Source organism: Artemia sp. Qi Xiang Cuo, chromosome 1, assembly GCF_049724085.1.
Source record: "Artemia sp. Qi Xiang Cuo chromosome 1, ASM4972408v1, whole genome shotgun sequence".
Lineage (NCBI taxonomy): Eukaryota > Metazoa > Arthropoda > Branchiopoda > Anostraca > Artemiidae > Artemia > Artemia sp. Qi Xiang Cuo.
Genome location: NC_142794.1, coordinates 102,401,044 through 102,421,824, shown reverse-complemented (window position 1 = coordinate 102,421,824; position 20,781 = coordinate 102,401,044). Strand labels below are relative to the sequence as shown.

The following is a 20,781-nucleotide window of genomic DNA, read 5'->3' as shown; positions in this document are numbered from 1 at the left end:
TGTATGCCTATAGTGTCTATCTTTGTTGGTTTGTATGTCTATAGTGTCTGTCTTTCTCTGTTTGCATGTCTAAAGTGCCAGTCTTCCTCTGTTTGTATGTCTAAAGTGTCTGTTTTTGTTGGTTTGTATGTCTGAAGTGTCTTTCTTATTTGGTTTGTTTGTCTAAAGTGTTTGTCTTTCTCTGTTTGTGTGTCTAAAGTGCATGTCTTTATTGGTCTATATGTCTGAAGTGTCTGTCTATGTTGGTTTGTATGTCTGAAGTGTCTGATATTGTTGGTTTGTATGTCTAAAGTGCCTGTCTTTCTCGGTTTGTAAGTCTGAAGTGTCTTTCTTTGTTGGTTTGTATGTCTGAAGTACATGTCTTTGTTGGTTTGTATGTTTATAGTGTCTGTGTCTGTTGGTTTGTATGTCTATAGTACATGTCTTTCTCTGTTTGTATGTCTGAACTGTCTGCCTTTGTTGGTATGTATGTCTGAAGTGTTTGTCTTTGTTTGTTTGTATGCCTATAGTGTCTGTATTTGTTGGTTTGTATGTCTATAGTGTCTGTCTTTCTCTGTTTGCATGTCTAAAGTGCCAGTCTTCCTCTGTTTGTATGTCTAAAGTGTCTGTTTTTGTTGGTTTGTATGTCTGAAGTGTCTTTCTTTTCTGGTTTGTTTGTCTAAACTGTTTGTCTTTCTCTGTTTGTATGTCTAAACTGCAATATCTTTGTTGGTTTGTATGTTGTCTGTGTCTATCTATGTTGGTTTGTATGTCTAAAGTGTCTGTCTTTGTTGGTTTGTATGTCTATAGTGCCTGTCTTTCTCTGTTTGTATGTCTGAAGTGTCTGTCTTTGTTGGTTTGTATGTGTGAAGTGTCTGTCTTTGTTGGTTTTTATCTCTAAAGTGTCTATCAATGTTGGTTTGTATGTTTATAGCGTCTATCTTTGTTGGTTTGTATGTCTATAGTACATGTCTTTGTTGGTTTGTATGTTTATAGTGTCTGTCTTTGTTGGTTTTTATGTCTATAGTACATGTCTTTCTCTGTTTGTATGTCTAAACTGTTTGTCTTTGTTGGTTTATATGTGTGAAGTGTCTGTCTTCGTTGGTTTGTATGTCTGAAGTGTTTGTCTTTGTTGGTTTGTATGTCTATAGTATATGTCTTTGTTGGTTTGTATGTTTATAGTGTCTGTTTTTGTTGGTTAGTATGTCTATATTACATGCCTTTCTCTGTTTATATGTCTAAAGTGTCTGTATTTGCTGGTTTGTATGTCTATAGTGTCTGTCTTTGTTGGTTTGTATATCTAAACTGCCTATCTTTGTTGGTTGTTATGTTTTTAGCGACTGTCTCTGTTGTTTTTTATGTCTGAAGTGTCTCTTTTTCTCTGTTTATTATTTTGAGTGCTTGTGTTAGTTTATTCTTGTGTTTATGGCATCTATTTTTCTATTTTTGTACTTCTGAAGGGTCTGTCTTGATTGGTTTGCATGTCCGAGGTGCCTATATTTGCTTACTTGTATTTCTGAGATGTTTATGTTTCTCTCATTGTATGTCTGAGGGACCTGTCATTCTTGGTTTGTATGTCTGAAGTGTCTGTCTTTGTTGTTTTCTATGACCACAGTAACTGTCTTTCTATGTTTGTATGTCCGAAGTGTCTGTTTTTCTTTGTTTGTATGTCTATAGTGTCTGTCTTTCTCTGTTTGCATGTCTGAAGTGCCTGTCTTCCTCTGTTTGTATGTCTGAAGTGTCTGTCTTTGTTGGTTTGTATGTCTAAAGTACTTGTCTTTCTCTGTTTGTATGTCTGAAGTGCTTGTCTTTCTCTGTTTGTATGTTTGAAGTGTCTATCTTTCTCTGTTTGTATGTCTGAAGTGCCTGTCTTTGTTGGTTTTTATGTCTAAAGTGTTTGTCTTTCTCTGTTTGTATGTCTAAAGTTCATGTCTTTGTTGGTTTGTATGTCTAAAAGTGCCTGTCTTTCTCTGTTTGTATGTCTGAAGTGTCTGTCTTCGTTGGTTTGTATGTCTAAAGTGCCTGTCTTTCTCTGTTTGTATGTCTGAAGTGCTTGTCTTTCTTGGTTTGTACGTCTGAAGTGTCGGTCTTTGTTGGTTTGTATGTGTGAAGTGTCTTTCTATGTTGGTTTTTATTTCTGAAGTGATTGTATTTGTTTGTTTGTATGTCTGAAGTGCCTGTCTTTCTATGTTTTTATGTCTGAAGTGTCTGTCTTTCTTGGTTTGAATGTCTGATATGATTGTAATTGTTGGTTGGTATTTCTAAAGTACCTGACTGTGTTGGTTTGTATGTCTGAAGTGTTTGTCTTTGTTGGTTTGTATGTCTGAAGTGTCTGTCTTTGTTGGTTTGTATGTCTAAAGTGCCTGTCTTTAACTGTTCGTATGTCTGGAGTGTCTGTCTTTGTTGGTTTGTTTGTCTAAAGTGTCTGTCTTTCTCTGTTTGTATGTCTAAAGTGCTTGTCTTTGTTGGTTTGTATGTGTGAAGTATCTGTCTTTGTTGGTTTGTATGTCTGCAGTGTTTGTCTTTGTTGGTTTGTATGTCTAAAGTGTCTGTCTTTGTTGGTTTGTATGTCTAAAGTACCTGTCTTTCTCTGTTTGTATGTCTGAAGTGTCTGTCTTTGTTGGTTTGTATGTCTATAGTGTCTGTCTTTCTCTGTTTGCATGTCTGAAGTGCCTGTCTTCCTCTGTTTGTATGTCTGAAGTGTCTGTCTTTGTTTGTTAGTTTGTCTGAAGTGCCCGTCTTTTCTGGTTCGTTTGTCGAAACTGATTGTTTTTCTCTTTTTGTATGTCTAAATTGCAATATCTCTATTGGGTTGTATCTCTGTGTATATATTAGTTGGTTTTTATGTCTGAAGTGTCTGTCTTTGTTGGTTTGTATGTCTGAAGTTTTTTTATCGGTTTGTTTGCAAGTACCAAATGCTTGTCTTTCTCTGTTTGTATGTCTTAAATATCTGTCTCTCTTTGTTCTTATGTCTGAAGTCTTTGTCTTTCTCTCCTTGTGTGTGTGAAGTGTTTGTCTTTGTTTGTTTGTATGTCTGATGTGTTTGTCTTTGTTGGTTTGTATGTGTGAAGTGTCTGTCTTTGTTGGTTTGTATGTCTGAAGTGTTTGTCTTTGTTGGTTTGTATGTCTAAAGTGTCTGTCTTTGTTGGTTTGTATGTCTAAAGTGCTTGTCTGTTTATGTTTGTGTGTCTAAAGTGTCTGTCTTTGTTGGTTTGTATGTCTGAAGTGTATCGCTTTTTTTGTTTGTATGTCTATAGTGCTTGTCTTTCTCGTTTTGTGATTCTAATATGTCTGTCTATCAAGGTTTATATCTCTAAAGTAGCCATCTTTGATGGTTTGTATGTCGCAAATGTTTTTCTTTCTATGCTTATATGTCTAAAGTGTTGATCTTTGCTGGTTTGTATGTTTGAAATGTCTGTCTTTGTTGGTTTGTATTTCTAAAGGGCCTGTCTTTATCTGTTTGTATGTGGGTGAAAAGGATGGGTACTTCAACTTGTAAATTGGTTTAGGAGGGACATTAAGAAAAGAACTTGTTCTGAAAAAATATAATAATACCTTTTTGAAAAGTATTGCTTGGTGTTGGGGTATGCAAAAAGCCGTAAGGTAAAGTTGTGTGTAAAAAGGATGAGTACTTCAACTTGTAAAAGTGGTTTAAGAGGGACATTACGTAAAGAACTTGTTCTGAAAAGATATAATAAAGCCTTTGAAAAGTATTGTTTGGTGTTGGGGTGTTCAAAAGCTGTAAAGTAAAGTTATGGGTGAAGAGGATGAGTACTTTAACTTGTAAATGGGTTTAAGAGGGATATTAAGAAAGGAACTTGTTCTGAAAAGATATAATAAAGCCTTTTGAAATGTTGGGGTCCTTCTGTGTCTCAAGTGCACAAAAAAGTATTTAAGAAATGGGGGGGGCGGGGGTTTCTCTTTAGGGGCCCTGGGGGAGGGGACCCTCTGGGGCCCGGGGGATGGGGGCCTGGGGTGAGGGGGCCCAGGGGAGCCTTTGGGGTTGGGGTAGGGGACCTTACAATACTTTTCAAATGGAACTTGTGTATTATAACGACCACAGAGTTTCACCCCAAATCATCTTATAAAATGTCTCAAACTGTTTTTCCCAAAGAATCCCTTAAAAGTAATTTCTGCCTGTTCCTTTGTTTCGACATCCCTGCGCTGTCACATTTGAAATTCCCAGGAAACCATTTCCGGCGTAAAATTTATTCAGTCTGTCTTGAGTTTCTGAAAAATAACTAAGGTGTTCCTACTTACACTATTATGGCTTCGATAGAATATTAATTCCCGAATTTATCACTAAGCCTAAAGACCATAGAAGCCATATTTAAAAATAGAATATTAATTTATCTCTGTCACTAAAGACCATTTATGTCTCAGACCTAAAGATTAGAGAAGCCATATTGTTTCTTAATTACCCTTCGTTGATCAATAATTCCCCGCTGATTATGCAAATCAATTTCTCAGAAATCTAGTTCCTCTCGATTATGCAAATCAATTTCTCAGAAATTCTCTCCCCTTCATGGATCAATAATCCTTGAATAAATTATAACCTGTCAGCGTTAGACTTAATTATAGATGGCAGCACATGTGTTCTTACCGGAGTAGTGACCCTCTCCCTACTCATACCCTTTGTCCATAATTTAATTTCCTTTTGCAATCCTTTTTTTCTCACCTCCTTATTGTGATTAGGGATATCCTCCTTACACCCTTGCTACTTCCATCTCAATCAAATAGTGACTGCTTTGTTTCAGCTGTACGCGGCGTAGGATATTTATCTATCTTTCACCATCCTACTCAGTTCCCAGCTTTCACAACTTAGTAGTAGTAGTGATAGGAGTAGTAGGAGTAGTAACCCTCTCCCTACTCATACCCTTTGTCCATAATTTAATTTCCTTTTGCAATCCTTTTTTCTCTCACCTCCTTATTGTGATTAGGGATATCCTCCTTACACCCTTGCTACTTCCATCTCAATCAAATAGTGACTGCTTTGTTTCAGCTGTACGCGGCGTAGGATATTTATCTATCTTTCACCATCCTACTCAGTTCCCAGCTTTCACAACTTGCTAAGATAGGACAAGAAGACCACCAATAGTAAACCCCTATGAGGTCCTAAGGATACATTGTATAAAGCATCACAGGCGTCGCCACCCCTGTATTCCGACCATGAATACATATTTACAGGTGAACAGGACTCCGAAACTAGATCTACTCAATAGCCTATGACGAAAATCTACTTATGTTAGAAACTAGGTCTAAAAATCGATAACATAACAGGATTTAGAATGCGATATGATGAGGGCGTTAGAATTCAAGTGACAAATTGCAAATTATTTCTTGCAAGGAATTTTTTGATTTAAATTTCCGAATATATTTAACTCGAAATAATACACAAGTACCAAACGAGGAGTGTGTTCAATATTTATTTAAAGAGAGGCTTGAATTATTATTTGCTTATAAACTAAGCTATGTATGAGGGAATAAAGGCTCCATTAAGAGATACATATTATTTTTTATTTTGGAGGGATATTTTGATTTGGCGAACGAATATTCTTACGTGCATATAGAATTGGAAATAACTATTTAAAAAAGAGAAAAGGGTTGGAATATTAATTATTTTATCAACTATGAGATAAATCTCAGGGAATGGTAAGTCCATTAAGATACATATCATTTTTATTTTGGAGGGATGTTTTGATTTAAATTTACGAATATATTTAACATGGGAATTTTAAATGTATAAGTATGCTCGAAATAATACACAAGTACCAAACAAGAAATTTGGTCGATATTTATTTGAAGAGAGAGGCTTGAAATATTATTTGCATATCAAATAAGCTATGTATAAGGGAATAGAGGCTCCATTAAGAGATACATATTATTTTTTAATTTGGAAGGATGTTTCGATTTGGCGAACGAATATTTTTATGGGCATATAGAATTGGAAATAATTATTTTAAAAAGAGAAAAGGGTTGGAATATTAATTGTTTTATCAACTATGAGATAAATCTCAGGGAAGGGTAAGTCCATTAAGATACATATCATTTTTTATTTTGGTGGGATGTTTTGATTTAAATTTCCGAATATATTTAACGTGGGAATTTTAAATGTACAAGTGTGGTCGAAATAATACACAAGTACCAAACGAGGAGTGTAGTCAATATTTATTTAAAGAGAGAGGCTTGAAATATTATTTGTATATCAACTAGGATATGTATGAGGGAATACTGGCTATATTAAGAGATACATATTATTTTTTATTCTGGAGGGAGTTTTGATTTGGCGAACGAATATTCTTATGTGCACATATAATTGGTAATAATTATTTTAAAATGAGAAAAGGGTTGGAATATTAATTGTTTTATCAACTATGGGATAAATCTCAGGGAAAGGTAAGTCCATTAAGATACATATTATTTTTTATTTTGGAGGGATGTTTTGATTTAAATTTCCGAATAAATTTAACAGGGGAATTTTAAATGTATAAGTGTGTTCGGCATAATGCACAACTACCACACGAGCAGTATAGTACATATTTACTTAAAGAGAGAGAAAGGCTTGAAATATTATTTGCTTATACACCAAGCTATGTATGAGAGAAGAGTGGCTCCATTAAGAGATACATATTATTTTTTACATTGGTGGGATATTTTGATCTAAATTTCCGAATATATTTAACGTGGAAATTTTAAATGTATAAGTGTGATCGGTATAATATACAAGTACCAAACGAGGAGTATGGTACTTGTGTATTATTTTGTATATTTTATTGTACAATATACAATATTATATTGTAGGAGTATGGTACGAGGAGTTCTCATTTCTGCCGCAATGGCAGTTGGGTGGTCTCTGTTTTTGCAATTTGTAGAGTAAAAAGCGAACCCAAGAAGATCAGGAAGCAGTCTCTCAAATATGACATCATACCCAATGCAACAACATCTTGCAAACGAATATCCAGTTTTTGTAAAATAAAAAACAAAATGATAATCATGCTATGCATAAAACAAGTATTTCAATGGAATACGCCTGGTAGTTACTAAATTATGTAAAGACGTAATTAAAGCAAAAACATTTACCTTGAAAAAGGCTGAAGAAGAAAAATTTCGGTATCTATGACGTCATGAAATTATACAGGATGATGAACAAATCCGAACTGCAAAAGGCATGAAAAAAAGACCTCAGACGTAATGAAGAATAAAAAAGAAGCATAACGAAAACTGTGGTTAGAAGACATGCGACAACGAGCATCACAACGAATCACAACTTAAAATGATGCAGAATAAAATGAATCATAAATCAAACAGGAAGCACTCGCAAAGTAATCAAAATTACCAACAGGAATGAACGACCTCGTTATTTTAGCACTACTCAAAAAAAGTAAGCAAAACTAATACTGAGATCGTCAACCACCACCCAAAATACCAACCCTACAGGAAGGAGGAATTTAGTTCATGCCATAATTTCTTAATTCAATTGAAATGACTGTTTTGCAACACTATAAGTTACTAACACGATAATTATACTAATGCTCAAAGGAAAGCTGGATTCACATATATACAAGCCTGCCACGTTCTGAGTGCTAGGGACAAAGCGATTGAATAAAAAATACACTAAATTAGGGTTTTCAAAATATCGAGCTTATAAGGTTTGTTATTACTGCCCTTTAACATACCATTCGATAAATAAAAGTTTAAATAGGGATAAAATCCTTTTAATAGACATCGTTTCACTAACTGGTAACGTTTTACTACTGATGGCTGTCACTGCATATGTAACCGAAATGTTTAGTATTTTTTTGTGAAATTTTATCACTCTTTGGGAAACACAGTTTAATAAAATAAACTTCTCCATATTTGGACTTTTATTTATCATCATGGAAAGGCAGTGTGGTCTCCGAAATTATCAACATACCATTCAATTTCGTCTTCGCAAGCAAAAAACTGAGGAGATCTAAAAAAAATCACTTTGGATGATGTTCTGAACACGAAACACCATTAAAATGGTGCTTGATTCAAAACTATTCATTGCTTGTGAATTGACCTGTTATTGATTATGTCTTGGATCGAACGATGAATCGGCTCCAATTCAGCCTGAAATATGACGACAGAATCCTAGCCAATTGCGACTTCACAGATGATATTGACCTGATATGCACTTCTGCAGCTGGACTCGAGGCATCCCTCAATACACTGTCGGAAGAAGCCTTGAAAGTGGGACTACATATTAGCTGGCAGACAGAAAAAATATTGATCATCGACCAGATGGGTAATTCCACCATCATTGAACGTATTAGGGCACACTGTTGAAGTTATCAAGTCTTTTACTTACCTTGAATCTACCGTCTCGGATAATGGCTCAATTGAAATGGAAGTCCAGTCGCGCATCGCTAAAGCCGCGCCTATTATGGCTCGATTATACCGTTCAGTGTGGTCAAAGCCCAATATCGGCCGAAAAAAAAGCAGATCTAAAACACAACCGTAACGCAAGTCCTTCTCTACGGTGCTGAAACTTGGCCGGCTGCTGCTTCTTTTCGTGATGCCATAGAGGTGGCACAAACAAACTTCTTAAGACAAATCGAAGGGATCAAGTGGTACGGCTTCGTCTCGAATACCCGACTGCTGACACTAACAGATCAGACTCCCAACTCTTGTCAGCTCGCTGTAAGCACTCTACGGTGGTTCGGCCATTTAATTCACAGGACAGAAGAAGCACCCGCCAGCACACTTCAATTTTAATTCCCCTGAACATGGTTGGAAGCACCCCGTGGAAGACGGCGGTTCAGATAGAGGTACAGCCTTACCTAGTACCTCTCCATGATCGGTACTGATCTCCAAGAAGCAGTCACGCTTGCGCAGGACCCTTCGAAATGGAGGCGAAGAGTCACATCTCTCTACGCTGGACCACCAGCAGGAGCTTTAATTCAAGCAAGAATAAACCTGTTTTGGCCGGGTAAAATATATACAAAGAAATGAATTAAGTGATGGAATACAAAACATATATTTTGTCGGCCATAGAAGCAAATTAAAAAACAGTAAGAAAGATAAATTAACAGCTTCATATACATGATTGGGCAAAGAAACTAAAACACAATTACGACGATTTGACTAGAACATTAAAATTATACAAAACAATAATCAACTTCAATACTTGGTAGAAAATACAACAAATAGAAATTATGCGCAAACTTTCAAATTAACCCCCAATAATTTCGTTATATTGAAATTCTAAAACTGTATATAACATCGAGAAAAAAAATCTTTCACCCTCCTATACTGTGGTGATTCATAGAAAATAGAAAATTAAACACAAAAAAGGTAAGCTGTACGAGAGTAGACGAAAATATCCAAAACTTGAAGGGTGGGGTGGAAAACTTGAAGGGTGGAAAACATCCAAAACTTGAACTTCACGGAGATTTTATTTGGAAGACTGTTATCATCGGCGTGTTATTCTTTAATAATAACCACAATGTCTGTATTGGCCAAGGTCATGATTCGATTATTTCGAATCCATATTTTATTTGCTAGTTTCCCACACTTTTAAGATTGATAATACTTAATGTACACGATTGACAGCAATGGGCTGGAATTATCACAAATAACAGGCAAGACAAAATTAACAACATACATCTTCAAAATCACAAAAAAAACAAAAAAAACTAAAAACTGCAACATTGAAATGTTGTCGTTTTTTATTGGCCAAAAATCGTTTTTTTTTTTTAAACAAGAGAAACCCGAAATTTGTTAAAATAGTTGGAACTGTAAACTTGATAATATATCTAACTCTAAACAATATCAGGGAATGTAATTTCAATGTCTCACCTCTTTCCCGTCATACTTAATCCTCTCCATTGTTACTCGCTAAATATAACAAAATCGTATCTGATCACTTTATGCATTTGTGATTTTACAAAAATTCGAAAAAAATTTAGGGCGCTTAGGAGAAGCAGAAGAAAATTTTAGGGTATTACATTCTGAATAAACAATGTGGTTTTATCGAATCACTTCATGCCCTTGAACATCTTCCAGTCACCAACAAATGGGTGAAAGATATACGTCACGTGAGAATTATGTAAAACAATGTTCATTTTGAAATCATGGTTGCAGAATCAGATATAACCTAGTAAAGAAAGAACTCTATAGTAACCGAAACTTAATAAAATTCGTATTAAAAAATGTCAAGTGACTAAGAATCGCTATTTGAAACTGATTCAGGAATGTTAACTATTATCTCTGTTTACTTTAATTGTAAAAGTTTATTATAAAACAAATTTATGAAGATTCTGAAAAATAGCCTGAAACCCCACGAAAACGGTTTCGAATTGAAATGAAAACTACACCATTGGAACCAGCATGGTTGAAAACCATATCGAGGTAAAATGCACCTCATAACGAGAGCATGAAAATCACATTTTGCTTGGGAATCATCTTGATCAAGATCAACGGTTGTTTATCTCTTTCTGTACATACCCTGCCAAAACATATTTTAAGTTGCCCACGAACACACTTCGTGTTACCACACATCTAAGCATCTTGAAAATAGACAAGATACAAATCACAGATTAAACCAATCAATTCCAAGGAGACAATTAATTCTAATTAACAAAGAAAAAATGCCTCAGCGCCTTATGATTTCCATGTTGAGGAGTTGACCCTCCTGACCAAATCTATATTATAGGTCCTGCCACTCTACCAACCCCACTCCCCTTCCCCCTCCGTAGTATGGATTTCTTATCATACTTTCGGGAACTTTCATTGCACTGATTAAAATGATTTCATAACGGCTCACTTCCGGGGCCTAGGAAGTCCTATATTTATATTACCACAGGGAAAGTCATTATAAAAAAGAGCCACTGAAATGAAAGGTTTTCAATATACAAATTTCAAAGATTTTCTATTTACATTAACATTGGAACACAAAAAAGTCTAAGCATAAGATTTTACTGTCTAAATATCTGTTGTAATTTAACCCAAAGAGCTTTGAGTGTCGCCAAAGGACAAAAAGAAACGGAAAATATCCTATTTAATTTAAGAAAAGATTTGAGGTATACTTGTGGAATAAAAAATAAAACAATATGGAGAATACACAGAAGGAATGGAACTCGTGGTCAACGGGCAAGTTAAAACTCTTTGGTAAATGAAACGAACTACAGCACTTTCATCACTTAATCCTCTATACAGGTAAACATAGAAATATGCAAAGCGTCAACCATATTTGACATGGAAACCTTGCATACCTGGAAAATCTAATTCATTCCCAGCTTTTTTACTCCCTCCTCATAATGTTTGAGAAGTTAAAAAAAAAAAAAAAAAAAAAAAAAAAAAAAAAAAAAAAAAAAAAAAAAACGCTGGTATGCAGCCGCGAAAATCAAAACACATTATATATATCTTAGCCCATTTGAATAGCTTGAACATTGTCATCGATCGATAGTAATTAGTAGCATTTGATAAATAAACTATATATTTCCTTTTATATTTCTCCCCCGTTCTGTTCACATAACCTTGAGGCATTGATAAACGAAATACAGACTGGATGAAATACATATCTCATGTTAAATATCTGCCTCTTATAATGATTAAAGACCGTTGCATGGGGACCAATTCTAGGTTCCTATAGTTAGAAAATTTATATCCTTATTTACTTAGTCACCATTTGGCATCCATCGAGTTTAACTTATTTTACTTAAGCGAATGAAATTGTTTAAAATGAACATGCTTTTTATGAGAATGTCAATTAGCTTAGCTTTAGCTTAAGACTTTCAAAACTCCGATTTTCAGAAAATCATACTCAGGTTTATTTTCATTAAATCATATTTGATTTTCAAACAACCATTATTTAACTCAAACAATTTGTCATTACCAAAGCGGTTTCTTTTATAACCCCTTATTAACGAGGTTAAATGAATAAGTCTTTGGAATGTCCTTTTCTCAAATGTTCTCAATTTATCTCATTGTCTCAAATGTTCTATGATCTCTTCAATCTGAGTTTAATTTATTAATGCAAGTAACTTTAATTAATCCCTCAAGTTTTTTTTTTTTTTTTAAGCTTAGTTATGTGCTTTGATTTTGGACGACCGCATACATTTGACTAAAGCTTCAACATTTGAATCACAGTCTAAATACTATAATCAAGCCATAATAATAGACACAACTTCATTGGATTTGAGATTACATTCCATCCCTTCAGGTGGCACACGCGTTACTGTCTTTACGCTATTAACACTTGACACACTAGATGAGTCAGAACTGCCACTCCTTAAACTACTCGAAGTGGCACTCCGACTTGGCTGAACTTCACATATATTCACATATTGCACCCCACCGTTCATAAATGGTTTAGAAAAGGTCGGTGTAGGAGTTAAATTCGGTGGTGGGAGTGTAATACTGTTCAAACTCACAGCATCACATAAATTTTGAACATAGCCATTTGCATTGAATCCAATCATCTGAACTGATTCACTAGGCGAATATACTGTGCCATTTGCGGAAGGAGCGAATAGAGAGGAGGTCATTGACGTGGTGCCAGCATTTGTTGACGTGGGACTATTTGATGAGAATGACTCAATTGTGCGATAAAGAAACATATAATCCTCCTGAAATGGTAAATAGATAAAACTATAAATGGTATATATATATATATATATATATAATATATATATATATATATATATATATATATATATATATATATATATATATATATATATACATGGATGTATATAGGCTAGTTACTTCCCTTTATTTTATAATATTTTTAATCAATTAATTGAATTAATATGTAAGTAGTTACGTGGATTTTTAAATGACCGCAAACCCTCATAGGCTTTTCTCCAGCTCGAAAGTGTTTATTTTACGTTTTTTTATCTGAGAGCGTTAATAATATGTAAAAAAAAAGAAAACAATTTGAACTTGAGACGATCTTTTATTGTTATTTCAAACATCCAAAAACAGATTCGCTTTGAAATATGGCAACTGATATGACTTTTTACTAAAAAAAAAAAAAAGAAAAAAAAAAAAAAAAAAAAAAAAAAAAAAAAAAAACAGTACATGCTAATAGAAAACCATTGACTTAAAAAATAATTTTATAGAAGATTTGCAAAAAAAACGGCAAAACTACAACTCAGAGGCGTCACGCATGGAGGGACGCCCCCTCCAAGTGTTTTCAGCCAATATTTTAATGGCTCAATTTTTTTATTAGGTAAATGGACAGATGAAAATAAAATCCGTAAGATCAATGTGAAAGAAAATCGGCCTCAGTCGGCAAAAACAAAATAAAGTAATCTTACAGCAACGTCGCCCCAATCAGTAGGTAAAAATGACCGGCCAGTCGTAAACAACCGTTGACCCCCCCCCCCCCTCTTCCTAAAATTTTCTCTATTGACGCCTCTGATGCCACTAGCAGAATTAAATGCACGTATTTCTATGTATTTGTATTAGACAAATATATATTTTTATATTTACGTAATTTATTTGCACATTAATATATTTACAAATGTATAAATCTGAAAAAAGGAAAAAAAACCATAAAGTTTAATGATGAATAGTATCAATCCAAAACTAATTTTAAGTTCTAGGAGAAAAGGGTTTGGAATTTTGGCAAAAAGGTTCTTTCAGCCTATTACTGTCTACTTTATTGCTTATCTTCTTACTAACCAATAAACACAAACTTTATGAGGAGCACTAATAGAATCCCAAGTTAATTACCAACTAACCAAATTGAAAAGCAATAAAAATCAGCTTAAAAAAGTATCATTGAATTATCTGTCAGCTTTGGAAGTTTCCTGTTGTGCTAAACCGCCTTAATTAAAATCTTCGCCGACACAGGATGCCTATTCTTTTGGCTGTACGTGCACCGAAAAGACAGCGTTTTGTTTTATAATTAATAAAGAATCATACATTTTCAGGCCTAGGCGCGCCCCGGGAAAAACTCCCCCCCACACATGGGCATCTTGAGGTACCTATTTTGTACTTTCTCTGCGGCTGTTCAATTTCGCATGTGGGGAGATTTTCCAGGGGCAAGCCAGCTTCCACGTTTTCTTTGTTTTACTATCCCCTCGTTAGTTTTTCAAAGAACTGACATATTTAAGGTGCCCTATCAATTTTTATCAAAATCATTACGGAGGCTCCAAGTGGTGCTGAAAAATTTGCTTTGTCTTTGAGGCTGTCAGCCGACACTTAGACTCACAAAATAACATTTATGGTATCGAACGTAGCTCAGAACGTTATAATAACAACCTTAAGGACGGTATTAGCAGAAATAAACACACAATGGTATATGCATATATACATATTCCAATCTCCTAATTTTGTACGCGACAGCTCTTCCAATTAAATATGATTTTCTGGCAGCTTTATTTTTATTTCTGAATGGTTATAAAAGGGTATTGGTATATATTTCATTAATTAAAGCACACTTTTTCCACACAATAACTTTTTCAAATAAAAATAAAGAGTTACATTAAACCAAAGATGAACAGAAATATAATCAAATAATTTTCTAAGCGTAAATAACTTTAAAATAATTTAAAGCTAGTATAAATAGCCATCAATAAATAAATGAAACCCAAAACGAACAGACATTACGATAAATAATCGAGTCAAACTTTAAACGAGCAGAGACTAAGAGGGGTGGGGCTGAGACCTCCCGTACCTTCTACAGACCAGAACACAATTTGCACTTTACTGGAAACAATATTTATTTCGAGCAGGGTAGTTTCAATTCTCATAATATCGAAAAAAAAAGAAATAACAATCACCATCATAACCAAAAAAAAAAAAAATAATAATAAATATGGATTGACTGTTTAGTGTATACACTGATATTCATTACGGAAAGTCTTAATAATTTGGGATTTATTAAAATAAAAAAAAGGAAGACAAAACATATAAAATGTATTTTGTTTCTAGTAAAGGGCAAAATATGTTCTGATAGTTTATCTGATGGTTTATGTCCTGAAGGTTTTATAATGATGGCAATTTGTGGTAGTTTCACGATTGAGAAATTATTTGAATTTTATTTCTGTTCATCTTTGCTTTAATGTAGCTCTTACTTTTTTTAAAAAACTTGCTTCGTGGGAATTTTTTTTTTTTTTAATTGATTTCAGTTCGCTTTTTATTGACATAGTCTTTTTCATTGGTTAGAAAAATAATATTTTGAATCTTTTCCATTTTCCTCTATAAGTATCCGTATTTTGGCTTACTAATTAAGCCGTGACAAAAATTTTCAACACTTTTTAATAAAATACGCCCTTCTGAAAATCGGAACACACATAGTATATTTTGATTTAGTTTCAGTTAGTATATTTGATTTAATTTAGTATATTTGAACTTTCTGAAAAATAAAACTTAGTACCCACTTCTGTTCCCAAGACTGTTCCAAAATATCTATGCTATTTTGACAACCTGGATGCACTTACTACCTTTTGATTTGGTTCAAGAGTAAAAGCAGAAGTAATAATAGCAATAGCTTTGAAATTTTCAACTTAATACACTTAATCATTCTTCAGATATTAATCAGACGTCTTATTGACAACCCACATGTACAGTTTTAATCTAGTGCATTTTAATCTAGTTTTAAAGCAACATAAACTTTCCCTGAAAGTCTCTACTTCATACCCTATCCCAGTCCTAAGATATCCAGCTCGGATTTATTGACTACCTGGTCTATTTTGACGACCTGGATGCACTTAAACTGTTTTGATTTAGTTGAATAATAGCAGTAATAGCAGTAGAAGTAATAGCAAAAGGGGTAGTAATATTGGTATCCCTATAAGTTTCAGCTTAATACCCTAAGGCGCTGCTAGGATCTTGCTAGTAAGCCCCTATGATAACCCAAATACATATAGTGTGTTTTGATTCTGTTCAACACCACCCTCACCATTCCCAGGAAGTTTTACTAATATCCTTAGCATTATAAATAGTAGTAGTCATAGTAGCAGAAGTAATAGTGCGAGCATTGGGAGTAGTATTGGTGATACCAGTGGTAGTATTAGAAGTAGTAGTAGCACTAAAAGTATTCACATTGGGTCTTTTTTGGTCTAGTTTAAAGAGTGTATTTATTTAGTTCAACTTTCCTCTAAATATTCCCTAAGATTTTCAAGTTTGTACCCCTGGCCTTAGCAGTAGGAGTCGTAATAGCAGCAACAAGAGTAGTAGCAGTAGTAGTTTTATTAAAAGTAACAATAGCAGTAGTGTGCACATATTGCTTTTTGGTCAGTTGAATATCCTCCTTATTACCCCCTACAAGTTTCAACCTTATACGCTATGCAATTCCTAATGATATTTGCTGATGAGCCCTTTTGACAACTGGTATGCACATAGTGTTTTGATTTAGTTCACCTTCCAGCTCAACATTTCCTTAAACTTTAATCTTAATATCATTAGCCTAAGTAGTAGCCGCAACAGAAACAGTAGTTGTAGTAGCAGCAGAAGTAGTGGTGGTGGCAGGAGTAGTAATAGTAGCATGTCCATATTGCCTTTTGGTCAATTGATTACCACCTCATTATTCCCTGGAAGTTCCAACTCAATACTCGTAAGTCATTCCTGAGATACGTCCTTTTGGCAACTCACATGCATATACCACGTTTTACTTTATTTCAACACTGCCCGCAACATCCCCTGAGAGCTTCACCTGAATGTCCTTGGCCCCTTTGAACACAAAATTTCAAACATGCCCCAGTTTCCCGATAACAAATACTATATGTAAAACAATGACCGAATTGTATAACTTACAGCCCTTGCCCCGAAGACTGTGGGGGGAGGGGTGTAATCCCCAGAGACATAGTTAGTGGACCTACCTATGCTGAACAACATGGCTATCTAACAATTTTGATCAGATGTCTTTGAGGAAAAAAGGTGCATAGGAGGGGGTTGGTTACCCTCTCATCACTTTTGACTCTTAGAGATGGCACTAAAACTTTCAATTTTGAATCGAATGACCACCTTCAAAGTTCGAACGACAACTCCTTCCATATGTTGTGCCCAATTTGTTGTTTACTCAGCGCATTAGCGCTGCCTATGATTTTTGGTAGGCTGTAACGAGGTGGCTTTATTTTTTTCTCTTTCTTTTATTTCCGGAGTTATTTTTTTTCACTTATGTTTGTCTGGTTATTCACCCCAGATTCGCCTCATTTAAGTTGATTATTGGCGATAATTGGAATCATTTTTTTTCTCTTTTTATTGTCTAATATATTTTTTATTACCCTGCTTTCGGGCCACGAAACCCAGACACAATCGACAGCCTATAAATATAACAACAAATATTTCTTGTTTTATTATTCCTTAATTAAATTCTTTAATTAAATCAATTATGTTGAATTAATACTTTTGTAAAATCTAGAGGTGTAGGGTACAATACGACAAATTCGGTGGCATGGATAACAAGCTTATATAACAAAAAAAAATTAAATCACCAGCAAAGTAATTACGAAGACTGTTTACGTTTGAAACTGGGTAACAAAAATCTAGGAGTCAAACGAGACCTGAAACCGGTCAGCTGCCGTGTAGCAATTTAATCCCCCCTCCCCCTCTACTTATAAGAAACCTATACTTACAACAGTGGACCAAACATTAGGGCGTTTGCTATGATAGAGCTTAGCAATTTGGTAAATATCCACATGATCTTCAAAGTTCAGCTGGTCATATAATGAGGATAAACAACAGAATGTCGCTGATTCTGTGCCGCCAAACCTATTTGAGGAAAGAGAGAGACTAAATTAAAAACCGATCAACCGCTTCTCATCTCGTTCAGAAAAAAGAAGACACTGTAAAGTACGAACACCCTTCCCCCAGTCTGAATTGGTTAAAGGAGATTTGCACAACTTGTTATGAAAAAGACATCCGTATGTAGTTATTGGTAGCATTGGGCGCCAAAATGAAAACATTACAAAGAAACGTTGATAAAAAATCATGAAAAAAACAATGACAACAAAAACCTTAAGAAAGCATAGCTTTCCTCTGAAGGCGAAGTTGTCTTTAGAAATCAAAATATTGTTAATGTTTGAATATTTACCAAAAGAAAAGAGTTGTCAAATTCAAATAATTATTTTATTTTAGTTGTTTTCGCAGTTAAACGTGACCCACAGACAAAAACGTGATAAAGCCTTAAAAGCTTCGTAATCTTGAAACAACCGAAAGAAGAATATTAGAAAATGGCGGATTTCAGGTATGAATTAACCTAAAATGAATCAAGGGGGTAACCGATATTTTGTGCCCGTGGTACTTCAGCTATAGATTAATCAGTATACAGGGTCGTCCAATAGCCCGTGTAGTGCCCTGTACCAGCTATGAAGATACGTCTCAGTTGCTATGAATCAGAATCGCTGGTAATTATTAGCCCTCTACAACAAATCGCTGGTAATTGTTAGCCCTCTGTAACAAATCGCTGGAATGATATAGATACATTTTCAGTAATATCTCATTCTTTGTTTGGCCAATAGAAACTTACTTTATAACTTTTAGCGTAAAGTTACACAGTAAAACCCCAAAAGAAAGAAAGATCTAAATCAGAAATTTTGCAAAATGCTTCATTCAAGAGGAACCACTAAATCTGAACTGAAAGAATTAGATACGCTGTTGAATTCAGTCAAATTCAACAGAAATTTACCTTGTACCTTTTCAATGGTTACACAGTAAAAACAAAAAGATTTGACTCCGAAATCTTTGAAACACCCTTTGACGGCAGATAAGTCCAAGCCGTTCCCCTCTTAGGCCAGCACCTAGTACTATTAAACCCATGCGATTCTTTTGAGAAAAAGAAAAACTGTTTGCACAATAAATTACCAAAATGTAATAAAAAAAAATAAAAAAAAATCATAACAACGAGACATTCTGTTTGAATACCAAAAAGATCCCGGAAATCCCGGCAGTGTATCACTAAAAATCAGAAAAAAAATCGTTTTTGTCAGTGACTTTCAGTTAATAAGATCATTCAGTCAAAACAGCAATCGGTCGAAATACCAGAGATACACGAACATCTTAACAAATTTTCAAATTAGGGAATTTGAGAATAGGAAATAAAAATCTTATAATCAATTAACTATCTATTTGGAATGATCAGAAAGAATAAGGAAAAGTAAAATGCAAGACATTTTCTGGAAAAAAACAACATAGTCGAAACAAAAAAACAGAGCCGACCTGATGGCTTTTGATACTATGGACGAAATTAACAGAAATAATGGATTGATGACCTAGTTATTTTTTTACCTAATTTAATTAGATTGGTCACCTAATTTTTTCGGTATTTCGAAAAAAACCGCCTAAGAGACAAATCCAGACGCACAGTTTCTTTTTCTTTCCCATATTATTTTTTCTTTTTTTTAAGGCCTAAACACCTTAAGTCGTTTTGCTTCCTTTTCTCTAAAATTTATCTTTTACTAAACAGAAAACTAGTGAAAAGCTTTAGAAACCATGTTTACCTGTCAACGACAACGATAGGCCCGTTATTGTTTACTCCATTATGAAGCTCTTTGACTAGTCCCGGCAATTTGACAAGATTCGCCAGGGGAATGCCTCTGTGAGGCCATCCAGGACAATGAATTAACCTCACCGCCAACTCATAATCGTCCTGTGAAAGAAGAAAGAATTTCCTAAAATTAATATTAGCGAACTTGAAACAGGAGTAAGGTATTAAAGGAGAACTTAGAGGATTAAACATACATTAAAATACATAAAAACGAAGACGTTTTTTTTGGTGGTCAGGTGGCTGGTTTGCCACTTGCAGTATATTTTTATTATATTTTCCCAGAATTAAGGGCACATTAAAAAAAAAAAAAAAAAAAAAAAAAAAAAAAACTAATATAGCTTATAAAAAGCACCAAATAAGCATTAACACCAGAATAAAAAAGAAGATTCTTTTAGGGTGTCAAAGAGCAGGGTTGCCGCCTCCAGCACATTCGTACTACATTTCTTTTTTTCCAAAAAAAAAAGCGTGGGAGTAAATCTAAAAAACTTACACCCAAAAAACGTCAATATTCAATAAGAAAAAATTCCTTGCTGTGAGAGTTATCACTTGCAGCTTGTTTGTATATTGTTGCTTGTTTGCTTGTTTGCTTGTTTGCAGCTTGTATGTGTTGCATTCAGTAGCATTAAACTAGGTTTTGTCGACGGGGGGAAAGCAACATTGTCATGTGAATTTCGGCAAGTAAATCTGATTGAGAGCAAAATTAGTGAAATTCTTCATAGAAAACTAAACTATCTTTAAAAAAATAATTACAGCTGTTCATTCTATTGATATTGTAAATTCATTAGTATGTCCTTCAAACAAAAATCTTTTATTCCCTTTTTTTAATTTATCGAACCGAAAAAAAAAAAATCCCAATTCTGATTGAAGAGAAGCGATCCGAACATTCGTCCGCATCAAAACATTTTTTTTTCATCAGGTGACATTATCCATACATAGATTAAAACGACCGACCCTTTGAACAAACGCTTCTCAAATTCGTTAGTGCCTTATATGTCTCAGTTTTAATGAGTGCTTGGCCAGTCTTATTTTCTTTTGTTTTTGTTCTGCCGTTTAGTTGGAATTTATATTGACTATAAAAGCTTGTATTAAATAACATGATTCCGATTTTCGACAATCGAAAACAAGGTTAAACTCTAGTCAAAGCCTAGCCTGTCAGTGCCTATCATTTCAAGTAGTGACTATTCTGAAAAAAAATTGTTTTAGAAACATGAAATTCGATTTCTGAAAATTTCTGGAGGCTATGCATTTAATTATTTAATAAATCAAAATTTTTTGAAGTCCTGTACTAAATGATTCGGTTAAATTACGAAATTGCTATTGTATACAAATTAGAACGTGGA

The 20,781-nt window shown here is 34.3% G+C and overlaps 1 protein-coding gene across 1 annotated transcript in view; it reads right to left on the bottom strand.

The window, feature by feature from the left end:
• Positions 1-11,303: 11,303 nt before the first annotated feature.
• Ptp99A (Protein tyrosine phosphatase 99A) overlaps positions 11,304-20,781 on the bottom strand; it is a 179,333-nt gene continuing 169,855 nt past the window's right edge. The window contains exons 20-22 of the mRNA XM_089088211.1: positions 19,395-19,543; positions 17,532-17,667; positions 11,304-12,572 (exon numbers count right to left, since the gene is read on the bottom strand). Coding sequence (XP_088944337.1) covers positions 12,108-12,572; positions 17,532-17,667; positions 19,395-19,543 — 750 coding nt within the window. The 3' untranslated portion in view covers positions 11,304-12,107. The remainder of the gene's footprint in view (positions 12,573-17,531; positions 17,668-19,394; positions 19,544-20,781) is intronic.